This window comes from Macrosteles quadrilineatus, unplaced genomic scaffold, assembly GCF_028750875.1.
Source record: "Macrosteles quadrilineatus isolate MER2022 unplaced genomic scaffold, UCM_ALF_1.0 Scaffold_9__3_contigs__length_116548681, whole genome shotgun sequence".
In the NCBI taxonomy this organism is placed as follows: domain Eukaryota; kingdom Metazoa; phylum Arthropoda; class Insecta; order Hemiptera; family Cicadellidae; genus Macrosteles; species Macrosteles quadrilineatus.
Window position 1 is genome coordinate 82,151,857 of NW_026542602.1, and position 19,922 is coordinate 82,171,778.

The window sequence follows — 19,922 nt, forward strand, 5'->3', positions numbered from 1 at the left end:
TGCCATCCAGCTTTCTTATAAACAGAAAACACCACAGTGTATTATTTTTACCGAGTTGTAGCAGAACGAAATAATAATCCAGTTCAACATTTAACTTAAATATGTCAACAATAAGAAAAAATCTTGTAGGAGATAAGGAGTGGACTGGGAGGGTTTAAATCGAAAATAAATCCGAAAAGATGTATTAAAATACAAAATTGATTCTCAGTTTTATGGGTGACTCTTGATAATGGAAGGCTGAGAATAAATCTATATAACTTGACACTATTTTCATCAGAAGAAAGTAAAAGTATTGAACAGATATAATCCCACACCTGTTCAACTAACCAAGGGCTTCGAAAAGTTTGAAAGTTGCGAGAAAACCAAAACACGGATATATTCTAGTAAAGAATTGTTCACGTTTCTAAAAACTTCTCTGGATGTAAAAGTTGGATATGTTTTGTCCAGAGATTTTTGTATGTCTCAGTTTTCGTTTGGTGACAGATTCCATTGAACACAACTTAGACTATGTTAAAGGTTGTGTTGTGTTTGCTAGGGCACACAATTACAACACTGTTAAATACAATTTTTACAAACACACACAAAACCCACCACATCAGGAACACAGTACAAAAGACATCTATTAGGGAAGAAAATATCTAAGAAAGCTTCTCAAACATATTAGTTTTTTTTTCCGTTTTGTGTAAATAAATGCCTGCATGGGCATAACTTTTCTTAGTGAGAGGTTATGATTTAATTCATCAAACGTTCAAGAAACAAGATACAAACGAAATATGCTTTTTCCAGTTAGACACTGCCTCTTCAATATTTAGAAACCCCTGTTCTATGAACCAGGAGAACAAAGACTTCGGAATAAAGCATTGATTATAAAACAGATAGATGAAAAGCAATTTTTCAAACTATATTTAGAATTTTACATTTCTGCTGCCATTATTATGTATAGATAGGTGCCTGCCACAAACCGCCATGGAATTAGTAGCGCTAGAAATATTTATATTTGTTAAAAAGAAAAAAAAAATTAAATTTTGTTTGTTAATTTTTGTGAATCAATTGGACCTCGCCGACAAGTTTTGTAAACTTGGCGAGGCCAAGATGTTGTATTATCACAAATAAATATATTTGAATTTGAATGTAATTCTTAGCTCGTGAGAGCTTGAAAAGCTTTTGTAAAAAACATAGTTATTACACTGTAGTTAATTTTACATTCAAATACAAATAAGTGATTGGTCGATAATTAAATTCATTAATGTGTAAAATTAGAAGAAAATACGGCCATTCAGAGAGTAAATGTAACACACTTTGCTTCAAACTATATCAACGTGCAATGTTTAGTAGTTACGCGATAACAGAAAGCACGACCCCGATACCAGCGCAACTGTTAACTTTGGAATATTTTCCCGAGAACCATTATCACAACGTCGGTTGACAATTTATTCATTTACTACCATTATTCACATACTGAATAAAGTTGAATTGTTAATTAGTCAATAATGTAATTATGTTGTTACAATTCACAATAATGTAACTAAAGGATTAATTAATTTATCTCGTATACAATGCATCAAATGTACTCCTGATAATGAGTTATTTTGATGTTTGGTATTGTTGGGAGACAATGAACTCATTGATGAATAAAGGTTTGTACCTGACAAAGGTGTAACGTGGTGTAGACTGCAATCGAATTTAATTCAACTCCTTTTTAACAATAAGAATACAATACAGAGGTGTTTTAAACATTGTGTTGTTTTTATTAAAACTCATAATGAAATGTCAAGTATTTTTAAATATCTACGATGATTAAAAAAAGTCTTTTTGTTGAAACCAGTTTGATTATAAACCCAAAGTTTTAGCGTTTATGATGCTCAAAAATTAAAAAAAGTTGGTATAAGATATATTACAACCATTAAATAGATTAAATAATTTTTAATAGGCTATATTAATACCTTGAAAATACTGATTGCAATTCATAATATTAGTATTCATGGTATTAGTTGGGATATTTAATATTGTTATTTAATAAATTTTAACATTTTATACTGTAACAGTTTAACTTTCTATTCATATATTTAGGCTAGATGTTTGTTACAGGATTCGAATTACGTTAGATTACATCAATAAAGTCAACGACATGTGTTGTAATTAAGAATACCTGTATTAAACCAGTCAAAGAGGAGCAATCAGTATCTAGAGTACTTCTCTGTGGCAGTCTAATGTTGATTGGTGCAATTTTGGCGCTTGAGTATCAAATTCCTCTGATTACTCCCATCCACCTTGTGCTTCAGAATTGGATTATGCAAATTGTGACTTAATCCTAATTTTATTTCCAGTCAATTTCCTTAATTGAAACCAAACGAGATAAAACTTGACGACTTAATACACCTGTAGTCAAAGAACCATAACCTGTCTCTTTATTTTTGCTATGTTAAGGTTGTATTGTGATTATTGATGACATTGACACGATTTTGATTGTAGTAGGCTATTAGTCTGGTAATTTGTCAGATTTTATAGTTAAATTTTTGAAACGATAGAGTATACGTATTCTTAATTTCACTCTAAAATGGCTTGACTTTCTGTAATATAAAACAATTGGTTTCGTGTTAGCTCCAAATTTCTTGTAGGAAATATAACTGATATATTAATTTAGTGAAAATTGACACTTTGTGACCTGATGGGGGATCCAACTGGAGTTGAAAGAGAGCCTAAAGAGACTTCAATAATAAACCCGGTAGTAAAAATTTTTAAACCACTGTTACATTAACGAAAAACCGTTTCGTAGCACATCGGCCCAAGGAAAATTGAGACCCAAAATCCTCAGATGTGGCCTGTGGAACAACTCTCCACTAGTAACACTTCGTCCAAAAAATATTTGACAGGTCTTACCTTGTGAGGATAGTAATTTAACAAAACTTAAAAACTAACAAAAGACAATAGATTAAAATTAACTCGCCAAAAACTGTGTTAGGTTAGGTAGGTTTAGGTGTGTTTAGGTTAGGTCAGGTCATGTAAGGTTAGGATAGGTCAGGTTACTTGTAGGCTGCAAAGTATACAGGTCATGGGCCGACTACCTGAACTGCTTTCATCCAATTTTTCGACGGGCCGAAACGTTACTTATTTAGCTTATTAGATCAACTCTAAAAGCGGATGGAACGAAGTGTTACTGTTTTTCGATGAAATTAGAGTTGGGCCAAAATGTTTCTGGGCCGAAATGTTACTGGGCCGAAGTGTTACTGGGCCGATGTTTTACCAAACAAAAAAAAAACAATTAGGATTTTCCATAAAATTCACTCAAGAAATTCTAGATAGAAAATAGCACGAGAACGAAAACAGTCTACTAATCCTTGAGTAAAGTTTGTACCATATATTTTTATACAATATCAATTTCAGCTATGTCAACATAGAAAGAAAGAATATCGTTAAAAATATAAAGTGAACTCTTCTGTTACTCAGGTTGGAATAAAATCTCATCCAGTCAAAAAACAACAGCGTATACACAATTTAAATCACGGCAGTGGTACAGTATTGGCATTTTAAATTGAGTCACTAAAATCTTAGTTATATGAAGGGAGGATGAGCAATACAATAATAAGTAGGCCCATGACGATTGTGTTCCCTAAAAAACGTGATTGATGAATTCGTTTAACACAATATTTCCTACCTTTCTTTTTATCGGCTTTAGGTTGCCCAAAAGGTTTTTTAGGAGTCTTTTAATTGTTTGTTCATGAGTTTGTTTCATACCAAAGCCACTTTCAAAACTATATGGGAGAATGAGTTCATATAATTAGTCTATCATGTTACGGAAAGAGTCAATATTTATTACTAACCACTAATTCCATTTGCTTCAGGAAAATCATTCAGATTGTATCCGGATTTATCTTAAAAGATGTAAATCTTCATCTTTTTTTTTTGATAAAAATATCTGATTCTCCAGAAAGCAGTAACATTCTTACTTCGATCTCAGCAATTTTAAATCCTTCTCTTGCCACATCGACCCATGTATGTAATCATCCTGTTCTTACTTGATAATTCATTAACTTATGGGGTAGTTTTGCCTTGGCCATATAGATCACATAAAGCTGTGCATGTATTTCGTGGATTGGAATGTGAAGTGAAAGGTAAAACTCACACCACAGTTAAACATAGATACTTTATTAGCCAAGATCCCAAAAGTAAGTCTTCAAGCTCAAAACAACAATACAATAAAAACAAACATCAAATATGCAACATATGATAGCAATTATAAAAATACCAAACAGCACATCTTCTCTTTTCTCTTTTTACTTTCTCCCCCTATACCATAGTATATGGAGAAAGTATTGTTTTCGTCAAAATTTTCGAGTTTGAGTTTTGAGTGGATATATTCATTTTGGGTCCCCCTGGACCCAAAAAAGTGGTTTTCGAAGTGATGTCTGTGTGTGTGTGTGTGTGTGTGTGTGTGTCTGTGTGTCTGGATGTGTACAGAGCTAGAGACTACACCTGTGGTCCGATTTCGATGAAATTTGGTATGTAGATTCTAATTCATGGTATCTCCAGGCGTTTTTTTCATTTTTTTGAAATTTTGATTTTTAATGGGGATTTTCCCATAAAACCCATAAAAAACCGGAAAAATCGAATTTTCTCAAAAATGGCCCGAACGATTTTGATAAAAATTTAGTATGTTGTAGCCCTTTAAATTCTGAACAAACTGGTGAAAATCCCATTTCTCTAAAAATTACGGTTCAAAAGTTATGGTAAATTATGTTATTTTCCCATAAAAACCCCATAAAATGACGAAAAATAGGATTAAAAAAAAATCCGGTTTTTATTCAACATAGTATGTTCTGGTCCTTACAATTTTGATAGTTTTTTTCAATTTTTTAGAACTTTTGATTTTTAATGGGGATTTTCCCATAAATCCCCATAAAATAACGGAAAATAGGTTTTTCCCAAAAACGGCCCGAACGATTTTGACAAAAATGTAGTATGTTATGGTCTTTTATGTTCTAAACAAAATGGTGCAAATCCCATTTCTATAAAAATTACGGTTTAAAAGTAATTTTAAATTATGTTATTTTCCCATAAAAACCCCATAAAATGACGGAAAAATCGGATTTTTCAAAAATAGCCCGAACGATTTTGATAAAAATTTGGTATGTTATGGTTTTTTAAATTCTGAACAAAATAGTACAAATTCCATTTTCGTATATTTACTCTCACCGCTTACACATAATAAAGGTTGTTGACAAACTTATGGGAGAAAGTATGTGTCAGAATGCTGACACCGTTTATTTTTTTAGTTTATTTGTAAAAATCTGAATCACTGTATCTAAGAGGTGGTTTTACACTTCTTTTAGGTCTGTCATTTTCATTGCTATTGTAATTATGTCCAGCATCAGTTTCAGTTCCTTGGTCTTCTTGGTATTGGTGTTCAAATCTATTTCCACCATTTTCAATAGGCCTATGCACAGCTATTATATGTCTCCTGTTCCTTCTGATCTTCCCTGCCTGTGTATTTATCAGGTAGGACCGAGGATGATTTGATTTATTCTCAACATGTCCATAACGTTTTAAATCTGGAATCCAAACTTTGTCATTTTGATCAAGCTGTGAGAGATCTCTTACACCTTTCCTTACATCGTAGTTTCTCTTATTTCTTTCCTTGATTGAAAAATCCTTCTCTTTAAACTTTTGCAATCTTTCCCTTGTTACCTGTCTGAAGTTATTTATTGATGGTAATGTTGATCGGAGCTTCCGTGAATAAAGTAACTCTGCAGGTGAAAGACCAGACTCTAAGGGTGTATTTCTATATTCTAACAATCCAAGATTTGGATCACTACATTTCGTTAGAATCCGCTTCGCTATGTCAACTGCTTTTTCTGCTTCTCCGTTTGATTGTGGATTCCTTGGGCTTGATGTCACTATACGGAAACCATATTCTTCAGCAAAATTTTTAAAATCCTGAGAAGTAAATTGCGGACCTCCATCAGCTCTTACCACATATGGTACTCCATGTCGAGCAAATATATTTTTCAATCTAGCAACCACAGCTCCAGTAGTCAATGCATCCACATAAACCAGTTCAAGAAATCTAGAATAGTAATCTTGCACAACTAAATACCATTTTGCATTACATTTCAAAAGATCAATACCTAAAGACTCCCAGGGATTTTTTGGTAGTTCAGTCAACAGTAATGGTTCTGATTTGTTACTTCTTTGCTCCAAGCAAACTGGACAATTTGTTACAAGTGTAGCAATATCTGTTGAGCAGCCAGGCCACCACACCGATTCATACACTCGCCTTCGACATTTGACAATTCCCATGTGACCTTCATGTATTTTACTCAGTATTTCCTTTCTCAACGATTTTGGAATAAACAGTCTTGTGCCTAAAAGGAGGAATCCTTTACTGATGTTTAGATCAGTCCTGTACTTCCAATACACCGAATTTTTATTCCAATTGTTATTCACAATCCAGGATTTAATTCTTCCGCATTCCTCATCAGTATCCTGAGCTTCTTTGATTTCCTTGAGCCTTTTGTCAGAACAAGGAATAGCATCTAAAATACTCTGAACAAACAAATCTTGTTCCAATATGTCTTCATGTTCTTCATTTGACTTAATGGGGTTCCTAGACAAAACATCTGGTACATAAAATTCCTTTCCTTTCACATATGTTACTTTATATCTAAAACAACCCATTCTCATTCTTAACCGCTGAAGTCTTGCCGATAAACTAGCAATTTGTTTACTTCCAAGCACCTGAACTAAAGGTTTATGGTCAGTCATAAGTTCAAACTCGGTTCCTAAAACATACTGTGAAAATCTCTCACATGCCCAAGTCAGTGCCAGTGCCTCCTTTTCTATCTGAGCATAACGCATCTCTGTCGGTGATAAAGATCTCGATGCATAGGTGATTGGTTTCCACTTTCCATCCACAAATTGTTCAATCACCCCTCCTAGGCCAAATGACGAGGCATCAGCTGCAACTCTGGTTTTACGATTTTTGTTGTAAGACACCAGAACTGGATTTGAAGAAATTAGGGATTTAATTTTATCCCAAGCACTCTTTTGAACGTCAGACCAAACCCACTGATAACCTTTCTTAAGTAAAATTCGCAATGGAGCTGTAACTTCAGCCAAGTTAGGAATAAACTTCATCAAATAATTAACCATGCCAAGAAATTGCCGAAGCTCGTTAACATTATTTGGGGTTTGCATTTTCATAATGGCCTCCACTTTCTCAGGATCAGGCTTTATCAATCCATTTTCAATCAAATGTCCTAGAAATTTAACTCTGTTCACATTAATGTTACATTTATCTTTATTAAGTGTAACATTGTGTTCTCTCAATCTTTGTAATACATTTGCTAGTCGATGGTCATGTTCTTCCTGTGTTCTACCGACCACAAGTATATCATCTGCTTGGTTTACTACCCCATCCAGTCCATCCAAAACTTGGTATATCCTCTTCTGGTAAACCTCTGGGCCAGAATTAATACCGAATGGTAACCTCTTGAAAAAGAATCGCCCAAAAGGAGTTATAAAAGTCGTAAGCTTGTAACTTTCATGATGTAAGGGAACTTGAAGAAATCCATTTGTAGCGTCTAGTAATGAAAATATTTGTCCGCCTTCTAATTTACTTAGACTTTCTTCTACAGTTGGTAGTTGCCACCTTTCTCTCTGAATGCTTTTGTTGAGTTCGGTATAATCAACACATAGCCTCACTCTATCACCTGTCTTACGCGGTACAACAACAATTGGTGCACACCAGTCTGTTGGTTCTACCACTGGCTCAATTATTCCCTCAGAATGCAGTCGATCCAATTCTTCTTTGACTTTGCTCAATAATGGAGCGGACACTCTACGAGGGGCTGCCACAGCAAAGGGACGAGCATTTTGTGTTAGTGCAATTCTGTAGTTTTCCCCTTTCATTTCACCAATAGAACCAAAAACATCAGAAAACTGAGAAAATATTTGGTTAGAGAAAATCGAATCTATGTTGAACTGAATTAGGTTTAATTTCAACATTGCATTTCTACTTAAAAGTGGAGTAGGTTGTTGCTCAATGACGTAAATATCTTCTACAATAGATTTATTTCTAAAAACCAAAGTAGCAACGATCTTACCAACCACTTTCAACCTAGTTTTCCCCGGACCAAATAATATTTTACTTGTTTCACTCGTTTCCAGTTTTATTTCCTTGTAAAGATCATATCCAATTATAGAAACATCTGCTCCAGTGTCTAACTTAAAATAAATATCATGCCCCTTGACATTAAGTTTTACTTTACAAGGATTTTGTCCTCCAACCTCTTCTATGGTCAATTCCCCTAAATAGGTTTTAGGTTTTTCTAATGGTTCATTACTTTTATTAATTTCTCTCACTTCAAATCCTTTGGTACAACATCTCACATAGTGTCCCTTTATTCCACATCTGAAACATGTAGACTGATTGGCAGGACAATCATTGCTATTGTGATGACCAACAAATCCACATTTGTTACATTTACCTTTCTTTGAAAAGCTTTGATCTTGACTTTTATTGCAAGAACTGTCCCTAAACCGATGTTTAGTGGATTGATTAATCCCCTTATTGACAAACTCAATTTCTGGTGATTCCCTCACTACTTTTTGTTGTTGTTTTAAACTCTCTGCTTGTCTTGCTTTCAAAATTGCTGTACTTAAAGTTAATTTTTCATCCAACTGTAAATTTTGAGAAAGTTTATCATCATTTACCCCAATTACTATCAAATCTCTAATTAGTTCATCTTTTAATTCCCCAAGTTTACATCGCTCTGCCAGTTTGTGTAAACTATTTATAAAAGAATCAACAGGTTCCCCCTCAGACTGACGTCTTTTTAGAAATTTAGCTCTCTCATATACAATATTGATTTTGAAACCTAAGTAAGACTCAAATCTACCCTTGACAGTGTCATAACTCTGTAATTCTTCATCTTTTAATCCGAAAGATGTTAGAAGGTCTTCTCCTTCATCTCCTAGACAGTATAAAAGCATATTAACCTGATTTTCCCCACTCTTACTGTCTAATCCTGAAGCTAATCTAAACCTTTCAAATTTTCTTATCCATCTAGGCCATTCAGAAGGTTCCCTGAAATTGAAAGGTTCAGGTGTGACAAGTTGGTATTGAACTGTACTAATTGTACTACTCACTGCTTCAGCCATGCTTAGTTCTTTCTTCTCCACAAAAGTTTATTTAACCTGACACCATGAAGTGAAAGGTAAAACTCACACCACAGTTAAACATAGATACTTTATTAGCCAAGATCCCAAAAGTAAGTCTTCAAGCTCAAAACAACAATACAATAAAAACAAACATCAAATATGCAACATATGATAGCAATTATAAAAATACCAAACAGCACAGAATGAACCATAATTGTAGGAAATTTTATCACAAATCTTGAACATTTGCGGAACCTAGTCCAGCATTGGTAACAAATTATGCAAATGCGATGAGATGGAATGACACTGTTGTGTTTCCGAATGTTTTGTATGTAGTGAGGTTTAGATGCGTTGTTCAACCTAGCTACATGTGTACATCAAAGTAAAAACTGTGTACACATTTTTTTTAAATACCTGAATTGACATTAGTTCACCTACTTTACCAAAACCATAGACTCCGTAGTTAGTCTATTCCAATACTTGAACACAGCTCTCAACCTCAACGTACTCATCTATGACACAATTTTCAACCCGATTATTAAAAACTGTTATACCAATAAATGAATCTCAGGTGTTCTTTCTTTGAAAGTAGGAAAAAGGCAAGTGCCAACCTTACAATATGTATAAGCTAACCCGATAAGGAATAGTTTTATGTTCCTTCGAAATTGATAAGTCACACTTATTTCATAATTAAACATTTTCTAAGAGCAATAAAGCATAGATTTTTGAACAAAACATTTCAAACGTATCATAAATTCATCATTTTGTTGAAACTATAAAAAACTTGCCATGCAGTGGAGAATCCATTTAAAATCATAAATAATAATGTAAACATTTAATTTTGACAGTTTCAGTAAACCTTTGAATACAATTTTAATATTAACAGCTGGTTCATTAAAAGTAGTGTAAAATTATCCATATGATCGAAATGTAAACAAAATTGCAGAGTGAACTTTAAAGGCCTCTGGGGAAGAGCCCCAAGGAAATTTACATCGTTTCTCTTTTGAGGGCTCACCTACAGACCAATACCTTTCTTTAGACACCCCTACCAAGTTTCTACGCCCAGCCGTTCTCTCAAATTAGTTGTGACAAAAACCTCGTTTTCCTCCATAAGAATAACATGGGATGGGAATTTAAAGGCCACTGGGGCAGAGCCCCGAGGGAATTCTCCATGTTTCTCTTTTGATGGCTCATCTACAGACCAAGACCTTTCTTTAGACACCCCTACCGAGTTTCTACGCCCAGCCGTTCTCTCAATATAGCTGTCACAAAGAAAAACAGTTTCAAATTAATATATAGATTCTCAACCAACTTATTGTTACAGTATTACAAATGTATTTGGTAATCAATAGATTAACCCTTTAGGAAAGTAGCAAGACCAACATTTTGATAGACTGATGTAAATTTAAAACAGAAAATGTCAATAATAAACCCAAACCATATAGAACAACACAAATTTCCTTACATTTTAACTACGAAACTTTCTAACTTTCTAACTATTTGTCGAGTAAATTAGAGTTGCATGAATTACGTGGACTTCAAACAGGTGTGACGTCATCGCCATTTGTTGGTCGCTACGTGACTGGACCTGTAACTGTGGCAGAGTTAACACTATTACAAACAACCAACATGATACATGTTCTACTACTAGAGGCACTTTTGGATGTGATTTGTTTTACAACTAGTGAAGCCTTTGGATGTGATATGTTCTACAAGTAAAGAAACTTTTGGATGTGATGTGATCTACAATTAGTGCAACTTTTGGACGTACTTTTAGATAGTTTAACAAATAGTACAAGACTTATATGTGATGCTTTTCTAAAACAATAGCAACTTTTGGATGTGATGTGTTAGATAGGGGATATGAACACCTAGAGAGATTAATTAAGACCCACTACGAAGTCGATACGCAAATTGAAATAGTTTTAGTTCATATTTAAGATATAAATTGGAAAATCGCCAGACTGTATTGATTGGATATCTGTTGAAATGGATTTTGTTGGAGGGACATAACCATCAAAGAATTTAATTGTATAACTTCATTCTGGAGTGGGAGTTTCGCAACAACAATACCCGTTCTGCAATAGAAATCAATAGCCTACATATTTTTTCATCATACTGCAGCAAAAACAGCCGTTGAGCCGTTTTTAATACATGCATAGCGGATTAAGTAGCTCTTTTCTCCCCACTTTTACCCCCCCCCCTTTTTTTACCCCCTTGGGAGTAAAAATCAGCTGTTGTTAACTCAGTTGTAAATTTAGATTGTAAGAAATCATGTGTATCGAAATTATACATGGATTGTTTTAATTGGTTGTAGCTTATTGTTGCATTTTTGTCAATAGTTTGACATATCTATGGTACGCTGTGCAGTTAGTTGCAGATCACTAACAGAATCATAATAAACGAAATGATTGAATCACTTCAAATAGCTTCTTTTTTGCACTAGCAAAATAGAAAACAAGTTGGAAGACGATTTGAGAGTTTGTCTGAAAAGTATTTTGGCATTATAACTTAGTTTGCTGTCTCCTAGTGTAGGGTGTTTTTTTACCCAACCCAAATGTTATGTACCTAGACACTGTTTAACGACAAAACAAGCACACATTTTGGTATCCCTGTATTCTTTATTTTATTGTCAATCAGTTGATATGCGTTGTTGCATAGTTATCTATGAGCTTATCAGTGTTAGTTATTGTGAATAAGTTATATTTTGATCAAGTGAAAATACCATATTGCGTCTTATTTACTAAATGATCAACAACACTAAACCACATAGATAATTTATGCAACAATTCATATTGACTGATCGGCAATGAAATAAAGAATACAGGGATACTAAAATGTGAGCTGGTTTGTTGTTGTGTCTCACAGTAGTTGTAATTAGGCTATTTGGGTTGCGTAAAAAATTTCCCGTATATTCACACTGAAACATTTAACATCAGCAAATCCAGGTTATATAAGTAGGGCGAAAAGTCTAGTTGCAGTGTCCAAAATTCAATGGTAATGCGGCGAATCCCCAAGTAAACCCAATCACGGAAGACAAAGACAGCTAAAATTTAAATGAAGGTAACACCGGGCCAGCGCTTGGCCTCATGGCCGTGACCAAGTAACTCTCGAGGAGGCCGTGGCCTTGGAAATAATGACTGGTTTGTGGGTTTGTACCTCTCCGCCGAATGAGAAATTGTAATGTTGAAATGATTTCATTCTCAGTCCTTTGAATTGGCCGAAACTGCGGTTCATAGGCCTACACCATATGAAATTACCGATCAGATGAATGATACAATTATTACAATTTTAATTATCCTACGCCGAATTGTTAGAAAACCCCTAAAGAAAATTTGGTGTTCATCTAGGAAGGAATAGCCTTTAAATGACTGACTATTGAATCAGGTGGTCTGACAAATCTACACAGATGATCTCACTCCATTCTGCACTCACCTTGGATTCATATTCAGCTTAAAATACGCACCGAAGTGCGCCTCTTTAAGTATTTGGTTTATGGGGGTGTGACTTTGTAGTTTTCTCAAAAGTGCATGAGTATTTTGGGATTTATATATGGATGATGATGTTTTATAGTAAAAATAAGAAAGTAGTATGTTCAACCTTTAGTATATTGGAATTTCATACAGAACGGAACTCGATCCAGCTATCCTAAGTCATTGAGTTGTTAATTAATGACTGAGGATAAAAAGCTCATATCAGTTGGCAATGGCAACAATGCTTCACAATACATCTTACTTTACTCCATTCTACAAACATTCTCAACTCGTGCTCATCTTAAAATACGCATTATTGTGTCTCTGTCATAATGAAATAATGACTGAATTACTTTAATGGTAACATTATTTTTAGGATTAAAACAAAATATTATGGATAATGTGATTGTTGAAAATAATTGTTTTGATTCGAAATACTATGTACATATACTCGTGGTTTGTAAATGAACTTTTTTATGTTAAAAACCTCTCCGAATATTTATTTCCTCATAAAATATTTTTTTATTAAAAAATGCTTTACGTATACATCATGCTTTACGTTCATTGATTTGAACTGGTATTTTACTTTTACGAAACTCCACCGTAAGGAATATTAGACAAGCTAGGCGATCGGTCTTTTAATCACAGTGATTAATGATGCCCTGTAATGTATTGTTTACGCCTAGTTAGGCAGCTAATTATTAATTTACCCACTTAAGTCACGTCCAACACATCAAGCGGTAAATTTAATGAACAAATCAAACTAAAGTGTTACGATTTGTTTTGATTTCAATGTATTTCATCGAAGAAACACACATGTTTATAACGAAGTTGTAGCGAAATGATTGTACGTGTAAATGTTCTTATTTGTAAAGAATGTTACACACTGTTCATCTAAACACGAGAGATGATTATTTGTCTTTCTCCTCTGGTGTCAAAGCGAGGTAGCGGAATAACTCAGAGACTAAATTGCAACAAGACTTTATAATCTGCAACCCATTCCTGGCATTCAGGAAAATACTTAGAATTCCCAAAACTCGTGTAGACTACGGTACTTGCATTGTAAAACTTGTATTTATTTTTATTAAACTTGCAATTCTCCTTTGTTTCCTTAGAGAAGAAGGTAAATACTTTAATCTGAAATAGCGACCATACAATAGGGTTACATCACAACAAAAAAATCAATGGTTAAAATAAACAACAATTAATTCATCACCCTTGCTCTACTTTGCGATCTACCGCATCCTGAAGCACGGGGAAGCATGTAGATTATTTACAACAAACAACGCAGACTAACAATATATTTAGACCATGAGGTAAAATATCAACAAACAAGCTTACAAACAAGACGGATGTTTGCCAGTAAATCTACAAATATAGACGTTTGCGAGGTGAGATGCATGATAGCTTTGAACTGCAGCCAATCGAAACAATCTCCCTACTGTATGCTACTACGTCTTTGGTCTTAAGAGTCTTGGCTTATCTAGTTCAAGAGGAAATACGACGAGTGCCAAACTACATTTTCTGCGGTGTAGTTTTATGAAGAACTTGTGTGAAGGGTTACAAAGGAAACATTAGATATTGTTATTATGATTTACGTGTTGAAATAACAGAGATGCACTTCAAGTAGTGCATAGATATAGGTTTGCCCAAAACTTATGGCTGTTCACGATTGTTTCTGTAGTGTCATCGGTCACAAAATGACCGATCACTATTTACACACTATATTTAGTCTCGTAATCAATGGATTGGCTTGTATTGTTGTTGTTGTGTTTATGCGTACATAAATGTTGAGTTGAAGATGTTGGCTATCCAGATAACTCGCAAGTAATGCTTCTTCTGATTTGGCATACTTAAATTCTTGTTTTCATTGACTGCAGACTAAACAATTCCGAGTTAGTTTTTTTATAAATAATTTTATAAAGCTTCGCAAACAGCGGCAAAATACAGTGCCATTTTGGAATTCTAACTTGAAGTTAAAAAATATGTTTTGCCATACATTTTTTTGTAGATGGAAATAAAAATGTGTTTTCTGTAAATATGCAGTTTGCAACGACTGTCAAAAATAAAGATATTTGAGTTTGAGTTTCAGTAAACGGGGTAGTTGTGGGTACACTTTTCGTTGTGCTTTGTTGAAAGATATGCCTACAAGGCAAACAAACCCGCATATAGACTAACCTAACAACGTTGAAGCTAAATAATTCCAAAAACCAAGTTTAAGATAATCCAAGACAGGCGAAACCACCTGGGCAACAGCAGTAGGCTTACACATTTCCAGAATATTTTTCAAAATGAAAAATTTCTTGCTCAACAGTTTGCCTGGTAGAGTTTAGTTGCGTTGGCACTTAAATGCTCAAAACTGCTTATGAATCTGATAAAAGCTGCATCTTTCCCACAAGTACAATCTTATCTATCTGTACGAGCTTCTGGTAGTTAGAAGTTATCATTGAATCTCTGGTTCTGAATCCGGTCGCCCGTGACCCACTAACAATCAGACCCGGTGATTGCTATCACATCCATCTACACCGGACACTAGGCAGAGCATTGCTGGACAATACGTAGTGAGGTGACTTCACGAATACCTACGAGAAACGAATGTTTCGATTCCTCTGAATATGTATTGCTGAGAGAGGACAAAACACAAGACTACGAAACTAGAAGCATTCTACTGGACAACTATTATCAGCTGTAACGCTTTTCTGTTACTCGTAATTTTATGTCATTCACATTGTGTTTGTCCTTTACAACCCATAAAATGCTCATTTCATCGCTCATTGTTCTAAATCTTTGGGTAAACCCTGAAGATTAACCCCTTTAAATCAATTTCGTGCAAACAAGACTATTAAACATTGTTATGAAATAACTTATGTAATAGGTGTTTTAGGAAACGAGAAAGAGCTACAACGTTTTAAATCACTTAAAGGAAGCAAACGAGACTAAATTTACTAATACCTTTAAAATACCTACACAAAAATACACTACAGTGTCAATCGCCCATTTTGAACTGCTTACTGTAGTTGTAAACCTAAACATTAAAATTGTCAACGTTAAACTCAATAGTTGTCTTTAACTTATACTTAAATACTTTTCAATGAAATGACGACCATACAAAGTAGGTATTTTAAGCCAAGTACGAATGGAGATGAGTGTAGGATGTGTGGATGAGTGTAGTGGCGCGATGTTGTAGTCTTGTTAGTGACTAAGACCAACATGTTCCTTAGACACAGCTGTTTATTAATAGTAATAGCCTATACAGCTAATGGCAACTAAGGTATATACCTACAGTTTATAGTGGAATCCGAACCACATTTTTGCCTTGGTATATACGAATTGGTCTAATTATCAGGATAGTACTGCGGATAGTCGTAGTAGGGGCCTACTCAGTAGTGCGGACGTTGAATAAAAAATAAATGCATAGTATAGTACGGAAATTAAGTGGTTTTGATAAGGTTTTTATCTTGCTTGCTGAGCCTTTCGTTTAAATATTATACCCTTGTAAAGCACTTGTTGGTTGGCCAAAAAACGTATTGTAGCCTACTTACACGGTTTTATATACTCTTTTAGAAGCTGTTTATGTTTTCGAAACATGATACACTAAACTACAGTACAACATAATACAATATTGACAAAATAATCTACCGTATCGACAAAACACACATCGGGAAATCATCACGTAAACAGAGGAAACAATGTGAGTGACTAACACAACGTTCCTGGGCTGATAAAATACCGAACGTAAAGCATTGTTTAGTGGCGCTAGTTTACTTTAATGGGACCAATTGGCGCAAGGAACGTTTCATGTGTCACGTTGGATGACTGAAGCTATAAGCCTTGTTAAACTTGTGTTATCGACTTGTCAAAAACATCACACGAGAGTTTCGTCGCAGACAAAATATGGTCTAATTGTCATTAAACCGTTACAGAATTGTTTTAATGCACACTAAACAGTATTTTTTTTAATAGTTAGTTTGTTAACCATTGGTTTAGTTTTTCCAATACTATATGCTAAAAAATGTTTTTGTGCGGCCATTTTTAAACTGTTAATTTTTAAGAAATGGTATTAAATAATACAATGCAACAATGGAGAAAGTGTGAGTTTGTAAAAATGTGGACGAACACCAGAAGAACGTTACTATTGTAGTCGGAAGACTAATAACTGTTACGATAATACTTACTACTACTACTATCATATATTAAAGATTATATATTAATAGGCAAGAATGTTTCCTTAAAACCTTTTTTCTCGTCTCGTGTGCACCGTAGGGAAAATCTACGCATACTGTTAGAAAGATATTTTTCTGTAGATTTGCAGAATCCCTTTATAAATTGAAAATTTAAATAGGCTAACAAATAAGCACAAAAAATGTATTTAAAATTTAAAAATAATTAACATGGGCCATATGGGTTGCCATGCTGGTGACGAAATAAACTAAATATAAACATAAAATCAAAATAAATTAAAGAAATTTCAACTACATGTCTTATTTACAGCGTGGGGTGAAAATAGAGAAGTTGGTACATTACAAAATATTTGGTCGAGTTTTCGACCACTGGACGACCTCTAGTACCTTTTAATATATGCTACTAAATGTAAAATAGCATTTCCCTTTTGGTGTTTTACTCTCCGTTTTGTTTTATAAATACCCCCGCCGCAGCAAACCTGCAGACTAAGCGAATTTCCATCAACCCGATTGGATTTACACTAAAATGCCTCCATAAAAATAGCACATTTATTTCCTATTTAAATAGAATTAGTTTAACGAGTACTTAGGTTTGCTGCAACAGGGAGGGTAAAAAAGATTTTTTTTTTAATGATAATAGTTTAGTAAGAAATAAAAGTATTTTCCAAAATCGATCAAAATATGTTCATAAACAAGCAAACTACAACAGTTGACTTGTTCTCCATAAGAATAACATAGGAATTTTAAAATTACAATTTTTTAGAATTTTCTCCGTAACAATCAGGCGCATAATAACGCTTCAATATACTAAATTATTTGTTTTTTTAAGCTCTACAAAATGGTTTAAAAAGAAATTGTGAAATTTTGTGTTTTTAGGGTCAAAAATGGGAAAAACCTATTTTTACCCCATAAAACCCCCCATAAACCCCCGTTCCCATAGTCCGATCATGCTGGTTCGCGAACTCATTCAAGTTTATCCCGCCTTACACCTTCAAGCCAAATTTTATCAAAATCGGACAAAAATTACTCAAGTTATCATGCGGATGGACACACACACACACACACACACACATATAGATATATATATATATATACTGTATATATATATATATATATAAATTTGAACGAATGGTGTTTTTGGCCTCTGGGGACATCAAAATGAAAAAGTAAATCGGTCCCGGGCTTAGGTCTTACCATGAGACCTACGGTAATAGCTACTTCCCTATAGGGAAATTCGCTAAAAATATAAAACACAATCTCAATATTACATGGCGACTCAAGGACAACACAAGATTTCCCATGTGGTTTAAAATTTCCCTCGTGTCAAAAATAAGTTATATCTATATATATAAAAGGCAAAGCCCTCACTGACTCACTCATCACTAATTCTCCCACTTCCCATTTACCTAGGAAGCTGAAATTTGGTACACTGATTCTTTAGGCATTAAATAGGAAAACTAAGCTATTTTTATTCTGATCGGACTCTCGGGCTCCGCCCCAGTGGCTCTGGAGTTTCCCATGTTAACCTTATGAGTACTCATATTTAAATGGAATTAATGAATCTTAACAGCTGTTTCAATTAAACAAGTTGGTTCTGTTCTATGATGTTCAATAGCATAGTTACAAGGATTACCAACAGGGTGCAGCACTATATTATTTCTTTTACATTTATGACAACAGCTAATCTGCAACCAAAAGGTGAGTGAGCGTAGCGAACGAACTTCAACCTGGAGGCGAGTTAGCGTAGCAAACGAGCTAACCTGAAGACAAGTGAGCGCAGCGAACGAGCTCCAACCTAAAGGTGAGTGAGCGTAGCGAACGAACTTCAACCAGGACGTGATTGAGCCATGCGAATGAGCTCACTTATGAAGTAAAACGGGGCAAAGCCCGCGGGTACAGCTAGTGTTAGAATATAACGAATTATATTTTGTGTCAACTATCATTCTGTTTGGAATCGTTTGCTAAATAAATACATTTTAGTTTGATTTTACTATTTTAATAAATTTGTAATTAAAAACCTTTGATAAATTTGTAAAATTTAATAAAACAAATTAGAAGGAATGTTGTAAACTCCTACATGTTCTAAGATAAATGACAATAAGTTTTTCTCTTGGTAAACTACCTAACCTCAAAATACAATTGGATATTAATATGTGTCGAAAGGCTAGTAATTGTAATAGAAGCCCTAGCTGAAACAAAGGAATCCCAAATCTCATTTAACGTGTAGGGCCATGTAATGTTTCAATAGGAGTTCTGCCGTCTTAGTTTGAAGAGCTTTTCCAATATTGCCTCGATTGCCTAACAACTTTCAACTGACCGTTTCAGTCCTACTTGTGACGTTTGCTACTCCTTACTCCGTTAAATACATTTGAAACATTGCATATGTCCAGTACTTACAAAATAAAACAACAAAGACACGAAATTAGTGCGATTAAAAACTTAAAGTTTGATATCTAATCACAATTGAATTCTCAAGTAACAATCCTTAATATGTTACCTTAAAAAAATGTTAATATGTTATTTTTTTAATGAAATGTTTGCAAAAGTTATAATCAAATTATTGTTTTCGATATCTTTAACATACGTTTGACGAAAGCACAGCTTTATTAACGATTAACAAAAAGAAATGTTTAATAATTATTTCTGGATTTAATTAAAAGGATTAATTTGGATTAACCCGATGGATTACCGGTGATAATGTGAACACCCTGTTTTTAAAACAGATTGATGACTTCAATTTCACCGAATGGATGCAATTAAGTTACTTTCGACAAATTAAAAAATAAAATATGAGAAATATTATTTAAATGTTGGTATGAATATTCAAGTTTATTATATATCCATAAGGCACCCGCGGGATATTAAAAACGCGTCATAAATTTAGGACGACATTTATTGGTGTAATAAACATTAATTGAAACAAGTTGATAAAAATATGACAGAAAATGCCTGGTTGAAACCTCACCGGCCGGTGTCTGAAATATGAAAAACACAACTACTACATATTATAGGTGTCAGTAAAATGTGCCTGAATTTGGGGGAAATTGTTGATTTTCGCAATTTTTAAATGCATTTGCTGTCGGTTTTTTTCCTTAATATAGTGTAGACA

General features: G+C 34.1%; 2 protein-coding genes across 4 annotated transcripts in view; both read right to left on the reverse strand.

Annotated features, from left to right (window-relative positions):
* LOC129002831 (calcium/calmodulin-dependent protein kinase type IV-like) overlaps positions 1–19,922 on the reverse strand; it is a 74,925-nt gene that overhangs the window by 54,475 nt on the left and 528 nt on the right. The window lies entirely within an intron of this gene.
* On the reverse strand, positions 5,275–7,908 carry LOC129003597 (uncharacterized protein K02A2.6-like). Its single transcript, XM_054431895.1, has one exon. The coding sequence runs from the start codon at positions 7,906–7,908 to the stop codon at positions 5,275–5,277; it is 2,634 nt and encodes an 877-aa protein (XP_054287870.1).

What these genes read in the sequence shown, in the direction of transcription:
- LOC129003597 (XM_054431895.1), bottom strand. Translation starts at nt 7,908, where the DNA reads ATGAAAGGGGAAAACTACAGAATTGCACTAACACAAAATGCTCGTCCC.